A 22,797-nucleotide genomic window follows, 5' to 3' on the forward strand; every position below is an offset into this window, starting at 1 on the left:
GTCCACTCTCTTTGACAGTGCAGTTGGCAGAATGAGATTGACTTCTTATACTGGATGACATAGGCTACTGTTGCTGATGATTTTTTTATTCAAAATTTAAGCAATGGTGAGATTTGAGCCCAGGACCCAGGAAATTTTGATAAGTAGTCAGAGACACTAGCCCTAGACCATGGGTTGCACACCTGCTACCTAACATTAACTTTTCCCTTCTCTCTTCCGTCCACACCACTCCCTCTCCATCCAGACCATGTAATGGCTTCTCTCACCACCTCTCACCACCCCCATGCAGACATTCTCTATCTCTCTCCCTTCATCCCTCTCTCCCCCCCTCCCTCCCCCCTCTCTCCCCCTCCCTCCCCCTCCCTCCCCCCTCTCTCCCCCTCCCTCCCCATCTCCTTCCTTCTCTCCCTCCCTTTCTCCCCCCCCTGATTCTCTCTCCATCCCTCCCACAGTCCCCCCCCCCCCCTTTTCTTCACCTCCACCATTCTCTCTTCCCTCCCTGTCTCCCTCTTCATCTCCACCTTCGTCTACTTTCCTCCCCTCACTACCCCCTCTCTGTCTACCACTTATACGCTCTACCATCTCAACCCCTTTCATGTTTTTGTGCAGCTGCTGAGTTATCTGTTGAAAAACCTGCCTCACACTATCCCATTACCCCTCCATGCCTCATGTATCTTCCACACCCCATTCCCACCTCCATCTGCCCAGGCAACTGCTCTCAGCAATTGATTATCAACAGTCAGTTTCACCGTGGATGTGGGTGTACATGTCTGGGTGTCTGTTTGGTTGGTGTCTGTGAATGTGTGTACTTTTGCTATAGAAAGAGGCAGAGCTTGAAAGCTAATGTAAATACTGCTTTTTGTAGCCTGTTTTTATGTGCCATACATCAGTCAGCTATAGGTGATTGATTGCATTTTATCATTAGTATTATTTGAGTAAGTAGTGTGGAAACAAGTTCCAACTATTTTTATGCTTCCTTACCGGTGGTAATTATTAGTGCTACTGGGTGAACTTCTGTTTGTGTTTGACAGTTCAAATTATTCAATACTATCTACATCTACATCCATACTCCGCAAGCCACCTGACGGTGTGTGGCGGAGGGTACCTTGAGTATCTCTATCAGTTCTCCCTTCTATTCCAGTCTCATATTGTTCATGGAAAGAAGGATTGTCGGTATGCTTCTGTGTGGGCTCTAATCTCTCTGATTTTATCCTCATGGTCTCTTCGCAAGATATACGTAGGAGGGAGCAATATACCACTTGACTCTTCGGTGAAGGTATGTTCTCGAAACTTTAACAAAAGCCCGTACCGAGCTACTGAGCGTCTCTCCTGCAGAGTCTTCCACTGGAGTTTATCTATCATCTCCGTAATGCTTTCGCGATTACTAAATGATCCTGTAACGAAGTGCACTGCTCTCCGTTGGATCTTCTCTATCTCTTCTATCAACTCTATCTGGTACGGATCCCACACTGCTGAGCAGTATTCAAGCAGTGGGCGAACAAGCGTACTGTAACCTACTTCCTTTGTTTTCGGATTACATTTCCTTAGGATTCTTCCAAATCTCAGTCTGGCATTTGCTTTACCGACGATCAACTTTATATGATCATTCCATTTTAAATCACTCCTAATGCGTACTCCCAGATAATTTATGGAATTAACTGCTTCCAGTTGCTGACCTGCTATTTTGTAGCTAAATGATAAGGGATCTATCTTTCTATGTATTCGCAGCACATTACACTTGTCTACATTGAGATTCAATTACCATTCCCTGCACCATGCGTCAATTCGCTGCAGATCCTCCTGCATTTCAGTACAATTTTCCATTGTTACAACCTCTCGATACACCACAGCATCATCTGCAAAAAGCCTCAGTGAACTTCCAATGTCATCCACAAGGTCATTTATGTATATTGTGAATAGCAACGGTCCTATGACACTTCCCTGCGGCACACCTGAAATCATTCTTCTCTCTGACTATAATGTCAGTTGCACCACCTGGATTATGTGAGATATAAGGGTTTCTGTAACCTTTTTTGTAATTTATATTAAATTATTTTGAATCTGTTTGGGGTTGTGTAGATGGGAAAGTGTGGCCAAGTACTGTGTGGGTGTTTATCCCACTAAAAGATAAAATGTTTAGAGTTCAGTAAAAAAAGAAAAACAATGTGGCCTGTGGTTGGTTTTTCATATTAAACTTTATGTCCCCTTTTATATCTATGGGTGAAGCCATAACTGAAGAGTGGCATGTTAACTTGAATTAGACCATTAGTTGGGGTCACAAATGATGGTAATAAAGTTTATGCTTTTCTGCACACCCAACATCATGCATTGTCTGACAGCCAGTGAGTGTTCAGTGGGGTTCTGAGCTCTCTGTTGTGAATATCATAGCAGGTGTGAGCTTTAAACATGGTTGTACGAGTTATTTAATGAATTTTTATTCCGTTTGGTGCATGTTGTCTTAGCTGATGATGGTGGTAACTGACACATTCTACATAAAGAAGTGAGAACCATAATTTGCAGGATATATGTTCTCTTCAAGCACAAAACCCCTCTATGTGCATACCGCAAATGCCACTTGGAATCCGCAACACTGCAATCTCCATCTGTACTTCGACCTGCGCAGACTGCTCTCATTTGTGAATAGGCTATAGTACATCATTGTGATGTCCAATTTAAGTTTTTGGTTAATGACTGCTTTCTTTTATTTCAGTGTGATAGTTTGTTATTTGTTAAAAAAACCATCCATGGTCATTGTAATGAAATGCATTTATAATTTTTCTTGTTTTAATTTCTTAAATGTCATTACCTCCATGAGAAAATTCTTTGTATTAACAGAACAGCAAGCTTCATATGTATTTTTCTTTGTTACCGCAGACCTGTCCACTAGCGAAATGTTGGTGAATATGAGTTCCTCAACGCTAGAAGAGTATTATCCAGCAATAGCTATAGCAACTTTGATGAGGATTATACGCGATCCAACACTGTCACAACATCACACAATGGTTGTGCAGGTAAGACAGTCTTCCATGAAGCCATTAAATTAGTATGTAATGCGAACAGTTCAGTGAAGTATACCACTTAACTCATATTTTAAATACTGTCCTAGCCATAGTTTATATCAAGAAATTACACTAACTAACTTTTTGATTGTTTGTACTTTCAGAGTAAAGGCCATAAGGACAGCATTTGTTTTCAAATTGCTGGATGTCATATTGTTAAAAATTAAAATGATATTATCTGTATTTATTATGTAAAAACCAAACATGTTCACCAGTTACTGTTTACATGAACATGGGATGTAAATAATCTGCAATCACATGAACTCATATAAAATGTGTTCATTTCATATACACAGTGCACTATTGCAGGTACAATGTGTACATCAAGTACTGCATTCTGTTGAAAAAAATCAGAATGTGCAAGTAGCAAATAAATAAATGATTTTGCCTAGTCAGTCCTCGCCCAATTATGTGATATACTGTAACAGTATTTCAAGTTATATTATTACTACTTGTGCTGCTTTAACACTTTTTTCTTTATCCTTTTTCCCTTTGGTTCATACAGCTATGAAAGTGTGAAAGCATTACATTTTACTCTGTATGCTGCTGTACATTCTGCTGTTACTTGTTTCAATTTTGGCAGCTTGTTGTCACTTTTTGTAATATTTAGATTGTGACTAGCAGAAAAATCTATCAGAAGTATAAGATTTGTAATATTTTACTTCATTGTATTGTCATTGACTCTGCTACAATTTTCATAGTACATAATATCATAGCAAGTATATTTAAATATACCTCACCAATTGAACATATTTTAATACATTTATCATCATCGCTTGAACATTACACACACACACACACACACACACACACACACACACACACACACACACACCCCCCTACACAAACTGCTTAAACATTGTCACACTTAAGCAGTGTAGTAGAACGATATCTTAGTATACTGCTTTATTTTTATGCTACTAACAAAAAATATATAAATGTAATAGTCCTATTATCTTATTTTGGGAATAATGAATGGACCTGTAACTTGAAATAATTGTTTATCGGAACATGACAAACCACTAGGATTTTTCTTCTTACAAGTACTTATAAGCCTTATGGTTATATTTCAGGCTGTGACATTTATCTTTAAATCACTTGGTATTAAATGTGTCCCATACATTTCTCAAGTAATGCCAAGTTTTCTCAATGTGGTGAGGACAGCCGATGTCAACTTCCGTGAATTTTTATTCCAACAATTGGCAGTTCTGATAGCTATAGTCAGACAGCATATCAGAAATTACCTTGATGACATATTCACCTTGATAAAGGTATGTAAGTTCAGGTTTAAAGAATGTATTTAAGTTTAAGGGATACATTTGGTTATAAATTTTAAAATTCAACTGACTGTGATCCATGTTTTACTGTGTGGCAAGATCTCTTATTTACATACCTTTTAAAATAAGTTTAGTATGAAGACAAATTCAGTTCCCATCTGCTGCTAAGACAACTTCTCTCAACAGTTAGATCACAATCTCCAGAGAAAGATAGATAGATAGACAGGAAGATAGATAGAAGATAGAGGGGAGAGAGAGAGATAGATAGATAGATAGAGAGAGAGAGAGAGAGAGAGAGAGAGAGAGAGAGTTTATACATGTGTGTCCTGTGTACTGTGTATCAGTGTTCATCAAGAACAGAAATTCGATAAAGAAGATGAAGGTGGTTTTCAATGCCTCCTATATGCTATAAGTGATTGTTTGCTCATACCAATTTTTTTCTGCTGTTGGTATTCAACAAACATGGATGAAAGTGGTGTATGTTTCAGGAATTTTGGACTATAAACAGTCCCTTGCAGACAACATTAATTTTATTAGCAGAACATATAGCTGTGGCTTTGGGAGCAGAATTCAAGATCTATCTTCCTCAGCTGATGCCTCAAATCCTTCGTGTTCTTGCACATGATGTGAGCAAGGATAGGGCTGTGACAGTGAAGGTAAATATGTTACTTTTGTATGACAAAAAATTAAAAGAAACTATGCAGAGGGCAATATTTCCAATTCTTAGTATTGCTGACTTTTGTGGTGTTCTATTTTTGTAGTTGGTGTGGGATGTTAAAAGTTGCAGAAATAACGTCAGAGGTTTTTAATAAAGTATGCTTCAAGATACAGTGGAAAACTAAATTAGGAGCTTATGACGTTCACCTGCTTTATTTCTCCGTTGATCGTCTTCGGTGTCGACGTACTGCATTGTGATACTGGCTGAAAAATGGGGGGGGGGGGGGGGGGTTTCAACACTGACTGCTGCAAATAATGTAGCCGACAGGTGCAAAGTTGCATTTTACAATTCTTTACTTTCATTTACTTTCACTGTTCGCAACTCCCTAATATACACAGTTAATATGGCCAGTCCACTGTTGTTTAATTTTCGGTAAGCCCCATTAATAGTTTTCAGGCATACGTCAGCTTACTGCTACAATAGCTTACTGTTGAATATCTATGCACAGTAAAAACTGAACCATACAGTTCACAGTTCTTGCCCCATAATACGGTAATGTTACACTTATTTCACATTTAAGTTGATGCATTGCTGTTGAGCTAACCAATATGGGTTCCTCGTCTGAAACTTGGCTGTGGACTGACTGTCTCAGGATCAAAAATTGGTCCTTTATATATCATCACAATAATAGGTACTGAAACTATACATTGTTTGATGTTTAAGTTACAGAAATTACAATTAAAACATCACTCATTAAATTAACTGAATACATGAAAAAATTAAAATTCATTCCTTTTTAACAGTTTTTTCTACTACAAGGGTTAGGCCGAATTATTTGTTTAAATGATGAATATATAGTTATGCAAACAATGCTTTTGACAAAACTGGTAATTACTTTGGAATTAATTAAGGGCTGGCTTTGCTAACATGATTTTGAATAGAGCCAAATAAATACTTAAAAGATGCCAGTGTTTTGTCTTCCAAATGTTTATAATTAGTACAGAGTTTATATTTGTTTATAAGTCAACAACAGAATTTAAGTTACAAAACAATTATTGATTTCACCCTATAACAAAGATATTAAATAGGGATAGTTGAAATAAATCAGGAAATTAATTACATACACAAAACTAAGCACAAATTTAGATCTGGTGTTCTGTTCTTTAAAACTGAGGGCCAGCCTTTCTCTTTTATGAAAATGCAGATTATACTCACATATGGTAATGGTAATTAATGAAAAAAATGAATGTTAAGGAGGCAGATCACAAAACAAGAGGGGAAGTAGAAGTATCACAAGCTATATGCAGTACCTTTATCTTGGACAAAAGAATTATTTATTTATTATTTATAGATTTTCTCAGCACATGGACTGGGTGTTGCGTTGTCCTCATCATCATTTCATCCTCATCACTGGCATGCAAGTTGCCCAATGTGGCATCATCTGCAATAAGACTAGCACTCACCAGCCAAATTTCCCCGGATGGGGCCTCCCGGCCAACAATGCCGTACGATTATTTTATTTTATCAAGTCCAGAATAAAGGAAACCATAGCCTCTTCAGTTCTGTGTCTCAACTCTGAAAAATTGTTAGTTAGTGACGGAAAGTAGACACAATCATTTATAAAACCCCTAAATGGAAAAAATGCATGGCGTGAGGTCACGTGAAGTTCACCTTCAGCCAGCAGAAGAGAGCTGCATCGTATTGACCTTTACAACAAATCCAGTGATCAGAGACTTCAGTGTTTAACCAGTCTCATACAAAGAGATGCCAATGGGGAGGGGTACCATCTGATTTCCAAATAAAGTTTTAAGTTCACCTTTTAATTGGGTAAAGAGCCAGTCTTGCCGTGTATCCATATAAGCCACACCTGTTATGGTAGCTTCAGTGAAAAAAAATTGTCTGTACACTTTACATCAGGACAAAGTGCAGAAAACATTTAATTTTGGGGAATCTCTTTGATATTGCCCAGTTCTTGAGGATGTTCTGACTGCAGATACGAACATTGTGAGTACTTACTTTCCCACTTACATGAAAAGTTGCATCATCACTGAACACCTATTGCAACACTTCATTTGTAATGCTATAAGGCACACAATAGTAATCTGGCTTTGAAACTTGTACCAACTGTAAACGTTTTCTTAAAACCTTCTGTACTGTCGTCTTTGACAACTGAAGTTCAAGACTCGTTTTCTGAACAGACTTTTTAAGACTATGAAGGTAAGGTGCTCTGACACAGTCAACATCCTCTTCAGACACTTTCGGTTGTCCTATGCTTTTCTCTTGACACGCCCATCCAGTAATTTTGAATTGACTGTACCATTAGTGGATGTTTCTACCACATGGGGAATCTTAGTTAAACTTTAAATGAAACTCCCATCGAACTGAAATGACAGATTCGCTCTTAGCAAACTGCAGAAAACAAAATGCTTTACACTCAGGGGTTGCCATTCTGCTGCAACAAAGCTTGTAGTTGATACTATCAAAATTTATAACTTGGACATTCTTTTATGGACAACCTTTATAATGCAATTCATTTTTCAAGAAGTTTAGAAAGTCAAGTAATGCCTTTTGCACATGATTTTTTTTTAGAAGATGATGATGATGATGATGATGAATGGATTATGGTAATTTATGGGTACATGTATTACATACTCAGCTTCAAACTCTGCATTACTCTGATTATCGTTCTGCAGCATCACAAGCAAAATTTTTTTTTTGTTCACCAACAGCCACATTTTTTCATATTAATGTATGGCATTTTGTCCAATTGAACTAGGAGAATTCTAGTTTTATCCTTCTTGATGAATCCTATCAAATAATTTATCTATTGTTTTAATAATTATATTACTTGTATCTTATTTAGTATTCAGCCTGTATTTTGTCTTTTAATTCTGGGCAATCACAGGCATTGCTCCCTTCTCAGAAGTGTGAAAAGCACAATATTTATTATCAACTACAATATTTTGCTAAAAACCACACAGCTTTCCACCTTGAAACCCAGTGTGGAAATTCTATGGGTAGATATATAATGACTAAACGAGATTGACAATAATACATGTATATAGTGTAAATGATTTTTCAGTTACACTCTTTAACGGGGTGGGTAGGAATCCTGCACGTGTGCGGTGCACTTGCTCGTGTGCAGTTAACAGGTATTCTGCGTGCACACAAGGGCAATTTGGCCACCCGCTTCTCTCCCCTCCCCACCATACTGTCTCTTCGCTCCTTCCTCCGTAATGCATTTTGTTTCCTAGCTTGCTTTATTGAATGAAGGAATAAGGTTAGTAGGAGTGCTTGAAAGAAATCATGGTTTGAAAGAGTACCTATTACCTACGATACGTTTTATTTAATTATCACAGGTGGAGTTTACAATACGTTTAATGTCTGGAACAAAATTTCTACGTACAGACAAACGCGAACAGTTACATAAATTTTCATCACTGATGTTTGATCTTAACCAAGACTTACTAATTTTCATAACAGAAAAAAAATCTCTCACAAACGTATGTCGAACCAAACATTGACATTATCTTCGCGGCTTCACGAGGAAACTCTTGCTGTGGAAAGTTGTGATAAAAGTCTATTACACGTCTTGCCAAAAGGAACTTGTCTCTCAGACGAGAATTACACTGTAGATCTATTAATTCCATTTGCAAATTGGGATGAATATTATCTACAGAAACAGCAAATGGTCTCGAGCACCATTCAAAAGCTTGAGATAAATATGATATATCCCCAAATTGCTTGAGAAATTCCTCTTTTATTGCACTAAGTACGGAGACATAGACTTTGCAATTCTATTCTCACACAGTAGACAGAGTAGGGAAATGCACTGCGTTCCCTGACGAGAGCTGTCGTTCCCACAGCTCAAGCTTGTTAGTGAAAGCTTGCACCTTTGCAGTCATTTCACAAATTAGCTGATTTTCTCCTTGCAAACTTGTGTTCAATGCATTCATGTGTCTGGTAATGTCCACTAAAAATGCAAGGTCGGCAACCCACTCTGGATCTTCGAACTTGGGATCGTACCTTCCTTTGTCCTTTAAAAACTGATTTATTGGTATTCTCAGCTCAAAAAATCTTTTGAGTACATTACCGCAGCTAAACCAGCGGCCTTCACTGCGGTATGGTATGTCACTTTACTCTTCCCCAATTTCAGCTAAATATGTGTGAAACTGTCTATGTGTAAGCCCGTGGGATCTCAAATAATTAACTGCCCGAATAACCATTTGCATGACGTCCCCCAGTTTTGCTGCTTTTGCACAGAGTACTTCTTGGTGCAAAATGCAGTGGATGCTGTACAATGATTCTTCTCTATGCTGTAGCTTTTTTTCTTAGTAATCCAACAAATCCCATTTGTTCCCCTTTCATTGTAGGTGCTCCGTCTGTTGTCACTGACACCAAACGTTCCCAGTTTAAGCCAGCTGAATCGACAGGCTTTTAGGATGTCCGCGCTGGTGGTCGTGCTTTTTAAAGATATCATATCTAAAAAAATCCTCTGTTATGTGCAGAGCAGTGTCCACGCCGCAGACATAAATCACTAATTGCGCGGTGGACTCATCAAGTGCGATGGAAAAAGCAATAACCTCCTGCACTGCACTCCTTAATTGACGGTAAACATCACTTGCCATGGCATTTATACGACGACTTACAGTCCACTGAGAAAGAGTGATAGCTCGAAACTGATTTGCATTCAGTGGACAAAGTAAATCAGCAGCGTCATTGATGCACTCCTTTATAAACTCACCTTCAGCAAATGGTTATCCAGCTCTCGCTATATTAAGCGCAATCTTATAACTTGCACGTACTGCTGGGCTATCATTGTTGTCGTCCTGAAAAATTGAAAACAGTGCTCCATAAAATGTTAAATCAGTTAGATGAGAGACAAGATGAAAGAAAGTCGCAGATCTCTCGTGACAACAGCAACTTACATCACATTCATCTCGCATCGTCAGATCGCTCTTCTTAAGCTCAGTCAATTTCCTCATCCGCTCAGAATGTGACAATAAATTGTACTCGTCCTTGTGAAATTTATTATAATGGCGTTCAATACTAAACTTCCGCTGACCAGCGAGAATACTGCCAGATAATTAAACATTTCGAATTTTCACATTTTTGCACAAAGAAAAAAATGATTCTCTCATTCCTTTTTAAAAGATAGCAAATCTCCACTTCTCCGTTTCCTTGATTCACTAAGCATTTTCGGGTTCTTGAAATACAACGTTCACTACGTGGTGGTCGCTTCGCATCAACGTCCGCAGGTTAGCCTGGTACTACACTACTGCAACCTGTCGGCTGTCGCCACTGCCCTGGTCGACGACTGCACATGAGCAGCACACATGCAGCGCTGTGCACTCGTGGGCCGCATGCAGCGTTTGCCCACCACTGTTATAAAATTATATGATTTACTCAAGGAGACAAAACAACAGTGCTCTTAACCCTATGTTACCTCCACCAAAACTGAATTTATTGTGCAGTTTCTTTCCCTGTCACTCTAATAAAGCCTGCCAGCACCCATGCAGAGTAGTATTAGACACTATTTTTTCAGAACTTAATGAAGCAAATATTTTGTGTCCTTTAGCTTCAAGTGCTTGACACGAGAGGGTAAAGTGCAGTGTGGTTTCATCCCCCGCACCACTTAGTCTACACTTAAGGGCTTCTTTTTCTATGCAGATGTTTTCTGAAGTTCCCATGGCCAATCATTAGTCCTGCCATCAGTTTAATTTGCCTCCTGTTCAAGACCAGGATTGCAGAACATCTCTTAAAATGTGGTTTTGGCATCATTAGCTTGCAGTGTTTTCATTTCTGGAATTTAGTGCATGCTGCTCTCCTGACCTAGCTACATAGTTGTGATTTTACTATCACCTTAGTGATGGTTAAGACAGGTTTTCGTCCAACAAAAGGAGTTGTCGTGGCTTCCTATCAGCTTGTTCATTACCACTAATTCCTGAGTGACCCACAGCAGGTTTATCTTGTTACTTTCCCCTAGCCTCACAAGGGATTCATGGCATTCTGCAATGATCTATGATCTGGTTGCTCCGGCTGATAGAGATTTCAGAGTTGCTTGGCTGTCTGAATGAATGTAGATGCCATGATCCTTGTAGCACACGGATAGATAATCCCCTGTGTGCACTTCGATAGCAAATATCTTCGCCCGGAATACCACGGCCAACTTTCCTCAAGTGATTGCACTCTCTGCTCTAGACTGCGCTCTGTATAACCTGTATGTAGTGCCTTCGTCTGGTTTTGATCCATCAATAAACAAGGCCATGTCCCCTGAACGGTATTGTGTTTCAGTCTTCTACTGTTCCCTACTTTCAGATGTTCACTAAAATGTTTATTGAAGCAGTTGGAAGCTATCATATAGTCAGTTGGCATTTCCTCAGCCATTCCTGTATTTACCACATTCTTTATATTAGTGTGGGATTATGGATATCCTAAAAGATTCCAGTAGGTGATCTGTATATCTGTGCCACTGTCTCTATTGTAATCCAGAGATGTAAAGGGGACATGTCCAGCATGATCTCCATCCCGGTAGTGGGTGTGCTATTAAATCTGTCTGTTATGGCCAGGCTGGCAAGTCTCTGCAGCTTCCCAGGCTTCTTAGAAGCCACTTTTTGTTCTGCTTTGTTCCAATTTACTGTAGTCCCATAAATTATCATAGGTCTTATTACAGATTTGTGTGCCCAGTACATGCTCCTGGAGCCCCCAGTTTCTACCAAAGGCACAGTGCACATGAGAGCACTTTTTGCCTTGGAACTTACATTGTTTATGCAAAGAGTCCATGTTGGTTTCATATCAAGCGTTTGTGGGTACTTCACTAACCACTGTTCTTGTAGAATTTTGTTGAAGAGCTTAAGATTCCAGTACATGTCTTGGATATGCATCATTGTGAACAGTATTACAGCATTTTTCTTGGGACTTCAGGTAATGTGCCCTACAAGGAAGTTAAGCATTTAGTCTCTCTAAATGTGTCCACAGGGCTTTAGTCTCTAGGGTTTAGTTTTCAAAACAAAATTGAGGTCAACAGTCACCACATTTTGATGTTTTACTAGTTTCAGTTGGAGATTATTACAGCAATTAAAGTGATTACTTACTGACCAAGAAATTATGGAGCCAAATCCCTACACTTACATTTTTTAAATTATTTTTGGATAGTTAAAAGTATGTGATAAAATTGAAGATTTACTTTACTTTTTACAAAAAGTACAGGATAGTATAATAATATGCACAATAATAACACAATATGCAGTTATAGATAATCATAACACATATTGTTTCATGGTGTCAATCATGTTGCTTCATACCATTAACAAATTACACACACATGGCTTTTCGTGAATATGATCCAAGTTTCTATTCGTGCTATGTTCATACTTCAAAGTGTCTTTTATTCAGTAAGCATGGCACAGAAGATTGTTTTGTGTGTTTTGAATACTTTTATGACATTTCTCACCCAACAGATTGTCAAAACAGAGTTCAGGAAAAGACAGCCTGAATGATAATGTGAAACTATATGCATTATGATTATTTTTATGTATAAATTAATCCTAGTGACCTAAACTCTTTTGCAAAAGTTACTTTCGAGTGGCCCCAGTCAGTGTGTTAAAAACTGCATCGATCTCAGAGTGTCATCAGGTCAACTTCCCCTTGTCAAAATCCAGTAATATTATCATAAGAAACCATCAGTATTCATTCTGCTACTGCTATGTAGACTGAATAATTAGCTTTTGATAATCTTCTCCCTTCTGATAACCTGTGTTGGAATTAATATACTATTATTGTTGCTGTTATTTTCATTATTATTATTATTATTATTTTATTATTATTATTTATAGAAGTCAGAGCTATCTCATTTAGGTGGGCAACTGCAAATGTTGCTGTCAGCTATATCGTACTTGCTGCCACAAGTGGCTTTTGTTGATATACCTGTCACATGTGCTGTGAAAAATTGACTGCATTTCATCAGAATAGAGGGATGTTTTCCTTATAGTATGTGTTTCTTATGGCAAGGAAGAGAAAGGAAAAACCTGTTACAACTTGAAATTGAACCAAACTTCTGCACCTTTACGTAAGAAGCTTACAGGTTGACCATTCAGCTACAATGATGACCAGCAAAAGTTTATGTGTTACGGTTCTATGTAGTGCATGTGTAACTGATAACAGTATAGTTTAATTGCAGAAAAAACATTTTTTTAATAGGTCTAGAATACAAAAGGTTGTATTTTTGTTTAATATTTCAACTCATAATTCCTCTTTCTTACATTAACAATGCAATCTGGGTAAAATGACGTATTTCATTTGTGTCACTATTGTACCAGACTTTGACTCTGGCTGTGATTTTCTGTTGTCACTCTTTGTCCAACAAGTGTACATCTGTCTGTCCCTGTATCATTGAATATTGAAATTATATTTCTTTGTTACAGCTACTCAATGCCCTTCAGAAGTTTGGAAATAATTTGGATGACTACCTGCATCTCATCTTGCCACCTGTTGTTCGGCTGTTTGATGCACCAGACTGTCCCACTCCAGTACGACGTTGTGCTCTTGAAACTGTGGATCACCTTGCTGACACACTTGATTTCTCTGACTTTGCCTCAAGAATTATACATCCATTAGTCCGTACATTGGATTCGTCACCAGAGCTTCGGGCAACAGCAATGGAGACACTCTGTTCCCTCGTCACACAACTTGGTCGCAAATACCAAATCTTTATTCCTCTTGTGCAGAAAGTTATTGCAAAGCATAAGATCTACAGCCAAAGATATGAGCTCCTCACTTGTAAAATTGTTACAGTAAGTACAGTTCTTTCAATTCTTATGGCAAAGTTCTGTTCTGAGATAAGTAATTGGCAAATATGTAGTGTTTGAATGTTACAACTATTCTGCATATTGATTTACCTTATTTAGATATATTTTACTAGTTGCACTTCTATATTTGATCATTTTTAGTGTTGCTTTTGAAAAGGATGTATAAAAAGTCAATGCTTGCCTGCATATTGAGATGCTCAGTTCACTGTAGATTTGCCTGTTAATCTTAACAAAATTTGTCCTTTTCTGATCCCTTCATTTGTAGCTATGTGATTAATAAAATTAAAATTGAAGGTTTGTTTGAGAGATCTGGAGAAGTTTGAAGAAGATGAGTCCACATATTCTGAAATCTGATTTTAGTATTATGTGCATTTTCTTTCTTTATGAATGATATAAAAGTAACAGAAAATTTAATTTCAACAAGACAGGACTTGTAGAACACAGCCCATAATAAACCACTTTCAAGTATTTATTCATTTTGACAGACCTTTATGATTACCATAATAAATGACTCTCAAGTATTAATTCTTTATGATAGCATTTATGATTCCATGGGAGTTGTGACTTATATTTCTAGGTTTTGATGTATTTAAAATATAGTCTGTAACATTTCATTCTTATATACACAATCTGATCAAAAGTACTTGGCCAGCCCTGTTAAATGTGGAATTCACCACTACATGTCATGAGAGGCAGATACAACAGTATAAAAGGAGGTGGGGAGTATTGTGTTGTCAGTGGAGACACAGTAACAGCAGAATGGGTCCCTCAGGAGAGTTCAGGTGACTTCGAATGGGGAGTCAGTTTGATGTCACCTGACAAGTGAAACTCCCCAGTGCACCTCTCTCAGATTTTATGTTAAAATGGCCCAGTAGATAGCGCATTAAAAACTGAGGACAGGTCAAACAGGATAAAGGTGTACTGAACTGTGAGAAAACAAGCAAAATACAAACAGTGAACGGTCCAAGCTCAAGATGTGCAACAATCATGCTGCCGTGATTGCGTGGTCATGGTGTTGGACTGCAAACCCAGAGATTCATGTTCAAACCCACCTCATGTCCTATTGAACTTTCCATCTGTTCACTGAAGAGTCTGTTCTCCTTCTGTAGTCTTGGCAGTTGTCATACTATGCATGAGTTATAAAATATGAGTCATGTGGTAAGAATATATTACCATCACAAGTAAATGTGATGAACAGTGGGAGGAGGCGAGATGCTGCACAGACATCTGACAAAAATGAAAACAACAAATAAATGGGTGTGAAAAATTAAAACAAAGGAATCGAAGAGTCACAACTGCCAGAACAGAATGTAAGAGTCCTAACATGTGGTACTTAGGTAGAACAAATAGGACGTATGTACTACAACTGGAGCTCCCATCCTTATATCTCGCAATTGCAAATGGTTGTTACACCACAACCAATGCACAAATTAGAATACAACAACCAGACATGTCAATGACCAGATGGACAGTTCATAATTTTGTGAAAAAGTGTGTGTGTGTGTGTGTGTGTGTGTGTGTGTGTGTGTGTGTGTGCATGTGTGCGTGCGTGCACATGCACGAAAGCGCACACGCGAGGCCGCGTGCACACACACACACACACACACACGCACACACACTGTGATCAAAAGTATGTAGACACTTGGCTGAAAATGACTTACGAGTTTGTGGCACCCTCCATTGGTAATGCTGGAATGCAATATGGTGTTGACCCATCCTTAGCATTAATGACAGCTTCCACTCTCACAGGCATATGTTCAGCCAGGTGCTGGAAGGTTTCTTGGGGAATGGCAGCCCATTCTTCAGAGAGTACTGCACTGAGGAGAGGTATCAATGTCGGTAGGTGAGGTCTGGCATGAAGTCGGCGTTCCAAAACATCTCAAAGGTGTTCTGTAGGATTCAGGTCAGGAATCTGTGCAGGGCAGTTCATTACAGGGATGTTATTGTTGTGCATTATGAACAGGTGCTCGATCGTGTTGAAAGATGCAATTGCCATCACTGAATTGATCTTCAACAGTGGGAAGCAAGAAGGTGCTTAAAACATCAATGTAGGCCTGTGCTGTGTTATTGTCACACAAAACAACAAGGGTGCAAGTCCTTCCATGAAAAACATGACCACACCATAACACCACCACCTCCGAATTTTGCTGTTGACACTACACACGCTGGCAGATGACGTTCACGGGGCATTTGCCATACCCACACCCTGCCATCGGATCGCCACATTGTGTAGCGTGATTTGTCACTCCACATAACATTTTTCCAGTGTTCAATCATCCAATGTTTACGCTCCTTACACTAACCGAGGCATCGTTTGGCATTTACTGGCGTGATGTGTGGCTTATGAGCAGCCACTCAACCATGAAATCCAAGTTTTCTGACCTACCCCCTAACTGTCATAGTACTTGTAGTGGATCCTGATGCAGTTTGGAATTCCTGTGTGATGGCCTGGATAGATGTCTGCCTATTACACCATAAGACCCTCTTCAACTATCAGCAGTCTCTGTCATTCAACAGGCGAGGTTGGCCAGCACGCTTTGGTGCTTTACATGTCCCTTCACATTTCCACTTCACTATCACATTGGAAACAGTGGACCTAGGGATGTTTAGGGAGTGTGGAAATCTTGCTTTCAGGTGTATGACACTAGTGGCACTCAATCACCTGGCCATGTTCGAAGTCTCTGAGGCAAAGGGGTGACTCACCCCATATTAATGTCCACGAATAGGTGTCCAGATACTTTTGATCAGATGTTGTTCCTATTTATTTACAACTTTTTATATTTAAATGTCTATGAAATCCTCCACATTAAGATCTCCATGGCTTTACATACCATTTTGTGCAGAAATATTAAAGAATTCCAAGAATAATTGTACAAATCATTAAACAACACACTTCAGAACCTGTAAATGTTTTTACACAACTTTCATGTTTTACACTTTACATATATCTGCAGCACTTAGGTACTGAGAAGTTCACCACTGAATTTTTAATTTATATTTCACGTTTTGCATGTTGTCTTGTAACTCAGTTCATTTGTTCTCTACAAAACATGAATGTTCTCTGCATGAATATTCATAGAAATACTTTCCTTAAAATACAATTAAAACCTTAAGATTAGCTTTGATTTCTAGTATGCAAACATGAAGCTGAAAGTGTACAGTAATACTACAGTAAAGACAACCCTTTGACCATAATTCACCATCATGCTTAATAGAATAAATGGAGAATATGTAAGATGCACTAGACTTACATATGAGAGGAGTTGAAATCCCTATCCAGTCATCCAGGTATAAGTTTGTGTAAGTTTGTGGGGTTTCTCTAAATAATTTCAGACATATTTCAGTATAAGGAAAGACATGTTTATAAACACCAACATCTGTTGTGTAGCCTTTATTAAAATGTGCTGCTAGTTTCAACCTTTGTGGACCATCTTTTGGCATTGCACAAAAAGTCATTTGAGCACCTGGATTTCTGATTCCTTAATGTTAACTTAAATAGGCAAACATCAGTATGTATATAGTATTTCTCTTGTCACACTTTTGATAACTAGACACATTACTGTTAGTATTGTTTCCAAGAAAAGTTCGGGATCTTTATCTAGCCCATCCTTCTGTAATCCAAGCTTATGTTGTCTCTCTTATGGTGTTGTTGATACAACTTTATCTCTGATCCTTCTCTGCCTGACTAAAATATTCAGGATGACACAGTAGAATGAACAGGAACAGGTGACATCCATTAAACTTGACCTTTTCTTCATACAGTGATTTTCTGTGCTTGTCTCATCTCTTCTTATAAGCTTTACTTCTGCTGGATTACCTCCTCATGCCAGCAGATGAACTTAGTTATATTTGATAGCCTCATAATATTCATGGTTTACAATTACAGTATACTGCTGATTATTTGGGGTAAGTGAGGGAGAAGAAGCATGAACAATCAAAAAACATGATAATTGAGATTTTTCCAAGCATGTATTTTATACGGTGTACGCTGGACGAGTAGTAGTGGCAACATCGGTGGCCAATGTCTGCACGCGCTTAGGAACGGCTCGTTGCAATTGTCTTCTGCTGTTGGTCCGGCGTATCATCTGCCACTGGCCTGTAATGTTGCTGGTCCCTATGTGTGCAATACGTATCTTTTTTCTTTTTTTTAGATATACAAATAATCTGCAAGCTGGATAATTTGCACACGAATGATTGGAAGTATACTTTTTTTATTTGTCTATTTATTTATTTACTTACTTTTGTGGGGAGAGTGTTAGTTCCATCCACCATACACATCCTCTAAGAATTTTCTCTCACTTTTATGCAGAAAGTGAGTTTATCATAGGTGCCTGAATTAGAACATAGCTAATGAAAATTTTAATAAAAAGAGGGAGCTCTATAAATACAAATAAAGTAAGGGGCAAAAAAGTATGAACTTACAGGGGCAGTATGGGATGGAGTAGGAGTGGGCAGGGGACTAGGAAGGAGCCAGAAGGAGGTAGTGGACAAAGGCTAGCTAAGAGGTAACCTGGGGGGTTTGTGGTAATGAAGGGTGTAAGTGTTGTAGCAATGGATGCCTTCCTTTCCATGTCTGTCTTCCAGAGAAATTGTTTTTTAGAAGAAGGAACCTACAAGATATGAGAGCAGTGAAACAACTATAGGAGTTGAAACTTCCTGCCAGATTAAAACTGTATGCCAACCAAGACTCAAACTCGGAACCTTTGCCCTTCGTGGGCAAGTGCTCTACCGACTGAGCTACCCAAGCATGACTCACGGCCCAATTTCGAGTCTCGATCCAGTGCACAGTTTTAATCTGCCAGGAAGTTTCATATCAGAGCACACTGTGCTGCAGAGTGAAAATTATTCGGGAAACATTCCACAGGCTGTGGCAAAGCCATGTCTCCACAATATCCTTTCTTCCAGGAGTGCTAGTTCTGCAAGTTTCGCAGGAGAGCTTCTGTGAAGTTTGGAAGGTAGGAGACGAGGTATCGGTGGAAGTAAAGGTGTGAGGATGGATTGTGAGACATGCTTGGGTAGCTCAGTTGGTAGAACACTTGCTCGCAAAGGTCCCGAGTTTGAGTCTCGGTCCGGCACACAGTTTTAATCTGCCAGGAAGTTTCATATAAGCACACAATCCACTGCAGAGTGAAAATCTCATTCTGGGAACTTTTGAAGTTGATCACATTGTGCTGAGGAATACACTGTGCAGCTGTGTAGTGGAGGGTGTCACATTTTAGCTTAGCTATTCATAGAGGCAGACAGAAGGGTTATTATTTTCCAACTGCAGTTAGCAACATGACAAATTTTTATTCCATTCAGAGAAATGGCCATACATTTTTATGTTAATATTTGGTGTTTAGTACATTATTGTGAAGTGTGCTGGTCGATGTCAGGCAGTAATATTGGTACTTCTGTATTCTACCCAATGTCTTAATGCTTATAATGAAGGAAATGACTGTTTTATGTGGGTAATTATTCCTGTGTTACATAATTGAAAATACTGAACTGTTATTCACCATGTGAACTTCATAATAACTGAATGTCTAGTTTATGCCAAGAAAATTTTTTTAGCAGAGGTAGTGCTAACTGTTCAGGATACCTCCACGGATACATTACTGCCCATGAAAATTTTAAACTCTCTGAAGAAATCACCCAAAATCGTTTAAATTTAGTGTAGGTAACTCTTATAGTATCAACAAATAAGTGATTTTTAATATCTGTACATGGTGGCTGTCCTATGAGTCGTCATGCACATTTATCTGGCATTTGAGCAGATATTTGCAGTTTCGTTTTTGCATTGTGTAGATGGAGTCAGCTTCAACAATTACTGCTCGTTATGTTTTTCATGCGACGACCAGTGTCGATGTAAAGCATTGGTTTGTTTCCCATTACAAGCAAATGAGTTTTAAAATGGAATTTTACATGCCCATTTGATAGAGCTCTCCCAGATTAGTCTTGTGTGATACTTGTTTTATCACTGTGTTAACAGGGACAGTAAAACTTGAAGAATAAGCAATACTCTGGCAGTGACAGCACTGTTCTGGCCTGTGCCTGTGCTGATGCTACTGCCAAGCATGCAGCACTGCTTAGCTGCTGCTGGATTGCTGTTTATTCTCCATGTTTTACTGTTCCTGTTAATACATATCGATCAAACAAATATTGTATGAGGCTAATGTGGGAGCACTCTATTGAAAGGGCAAGTAAAATTCTGATTTAAAAATATTTTTGTTTTTAATAGGAAACAAAGTAACATTTTCTGTTATATTGGGCATTGCACGAAAGACGTGACAAGCAGTAATTGTTTGGGCTTGAATCTTGAAATTGATTGAACCAGTGGTGAAGAGCTTTATTGTTGGGTGCATTTTGTCCTGGACAGGTTCCCCAAAAGTGACACTGCACATTATCAATTTATTTAAACTAAGCATACCAAAGAACACTGTGCCATCTTTTGCACAGTCAGCATTGTGCTGGCATGTGAGTCAAAGTGGTGACATGCCAATGGGCAACTCTTTTACACATGTTAAGGTCAACATTTGGCCCCATATGACATGATAAACAAAACTTAGTTATTTTATCTTCACTTGAACAGCTTTTCAGTACCACCTGTTCAAAATCACGGCATTCTTTTTGGAACATAAAACACACACACACACACACACACACACACACACACACACACACACACAAAAGCTAAGGGCTCCTCTACTTTGTGGCTTCACTCAGTCTCTGATAGTGTACCAGAGCCAAGAATTGTTCAATTGGCAACATATCAAGGAAGTGGAATTTGAATTATAGAGAAAACATTGTGAATATTTCTTTAAATATTTGGATGAGCATCCTTTCTTTCAAATGCAGCTTGATGGTGGAATGCTATCAATTTGAACTCAGCAGTTGCCAAGCAATACTGATGAATGCTTAGAATACTTGGGAAATGTTCTCCATGAGATAATATTCACATATCTAGCATTTCACACTTTCTTAGAAAACACTCTAGTTGAAATTGAAGTAAGACAATCATAAAAGACAATTTCTAGCTAATTAACATGCTACTGTGTGTGCTGATTACTCCATTATAGCCAGTTATCCTGTGAAAAGAGTGCTTCCACAGCCCGCAGCACAGCATCCTCCAGCAAACTATGAATGAAGAAAGTTAACTTTTATTGCATTGATTCAGTAGTGTACCAAAACCAGAAATAGTAGTTATGTGATCCATCACTGCCATGCAGATAGAATGAGTGCCATATCATACCCACGTCTTCATCTACTGCCAAATTTAAAACTCACCATTTTCCCTTCATCCCATTTATTGTGTGTGTTATCATTGTAGCAGCATTGCTGGATTTCTTTGATACAGAAGACCATCTTCATTAATTCCTGTGCTTGTCTCCACTCAAACTCGACAGTTTTGTCATTTGGCTCATTTTATAGGTTGACATAGTACAGTGATCTTTTGTGCAGGGTCACAGTGTTCAGTCCTATATATATATATAGTAAAACAATATAATTGTTCTTTACTTAATTTTTGCATTTCCCTAAATCTTGTTGAATGTGAAGGGAGAAAAATGCCTTGAATTACAGAAATAGTAAATGCATGTTAATGTCTTTGCATTGTGAGAAGATGTGTAAGACTGACAAAAAGACACAGGCTGTTGATAAAGGTGCGCCTCCATGGCGGAGTGGTCAGTATAGATGGCTGCTGCGTGGACGACTAGGGTTCAATTCATGGAGCTGCCAAGGATTTTATTTTTATTTGTTTACTTTTTGGGATTACTGATATGGAGTACACTAAGCCTTATGATGACAATTGAGGAACCACTTGACTAAGAAGTAGTGGCTCCATAGTCTAGAAAGTCTGCAATACATCTCCTCTGCAGAAAGTACAGGCTCTGTCCTTAATTGACCACTTGACTGCGAGTGGCGGGTCAGTGGTAGATCTAGGCTTCCTGTATAGGGAGGATGTGCAGCAGGAAGGACTCAGGATGTTGTACCGATCCCCATAATCACCAAGTTTGAGTTGCTCTCTCTCACTGAAACTGAAACAGAGTCAGTGGGACTCACTTCACCTGTTTTGGAGAAACTGTTTTGTCTGGTGTCAAGAGGAGGCAAACACTAAAGGATAGGGATCTTATTAATCATTGGTAGTTCAAATGTATGACAAATGATGGTACCCCATAGGGAAATGGCAGCAAGGGACAGGAAACGACACCAGGTGCACTTAATGTAAATGCCTGGGAGCCTCATTCAACATGTTGAAGAGGCTATTCCAGCAGCCATTGAGAGAACAGGGTGCAACCAAATGCAGATAGTGGCACGCGTTGGAACAAGTGATGCATGCCATCTGAGCTCTGAGGTCATATTTGGGTCATTTCAGTGACTGGCAGAGAAGGTTGAGAAAACCACGATCCCCAGAAATGATTATGTCCCTGTGGTTCTGAGTTGAGTGGAAGGACTGAACCAGAGACTTTGAAGGCTCTGTGACAAGCTAGGCTGCAACTTTCTGCACTTGGCCTATAGGGTTGAGAACTGAAGGACTCCCTAAATAGATCAGGTGTGCACTGCACATAAGAGGCTGTTACCCAGGTAGCTGACTGTGTGTGGGGTGCACACAAGGGATTTTGAGATTAGGCAACTCTCCATCCAATCCAGATAATAACTGTAGAAAACCTAAAAGTATCAGTGTAAGAGAGAAAGAAATGTCTCCCACAGATGAGAATATTAAAATTGTAATAGTAAACTGCCAAAGCATTTGCAACAAAGTGCCAGAGCTTGAAGTGTTCATGGAAAGCAGTTAAGCCCACATAATACTTGGTACAGAAAGCTGTTTGAAACCTGAAACTGATAGCTGTGAGATTTTTGGAGAATAGTTAAATGTATATCAAAAGGATAGGCAAATAGGAAATGGAGGTGGTGCATTCGTCGCAGTAAACAAAAAACTCAAATCGATTGAAGTAGAAATTGAAGCTACGTGTGAAGTTGTTTGGGCAAGACTCAGTATCAAGGGCGCGCACAAAAGG

The 22,797-nt window shown here is 38.8% G+C and overlaps 1 protein-coding gene across 2 annotated transcripts in view; it reads left to right on the plus strand.

Moving 5' to 3' along the window:
- Positions 1 to 22,797, plus strand: part of LOC126161801 (serine/threonine-protein kinase mTOR) — a 276,188-nt gene that overhangs the window by 100,959 nt on the left and 152,432 nt on the right. For both annotated transcript variants that reach the window (XM_049917889.1, XM_049917890.1), the window contains exons 16-19: positions 2,875 to 3,011; positions 4,133 to 4,330; positions 4,825 to 4,992; positions 13,418 to 13,786. In XM_049917889.1, coding sequence (XP_049773846.1) covers positions 2,875 to 3,011; positions 4,133 to 4,330; positions 4,825 to 4,992; positions 13,418 to 13,786 — 872 coding nt within the window. The remainder of the gene's footprint in view (positions 1 to 2,874; positions 3,012 to 4,132; positions 4,331 to 4,824; positions 4,993 to 13,417; positions 13,787 to 22,797) is intronic.

This window comes from Schistocerca cancellata, chromosome 2, assembly GCF_023864275.1.
Source record: "Schistocerca cancellata isolate TAMUIC-IGC-003103 chromosome 2, iqSchCanc2.1, whole genome shotgun sequence".
NCBI lineage: Eukaryota > Metazoa > Arthropoda > Insecta > Orthoptera > Acrididae > Schistocerca > Schistocerca cancellata.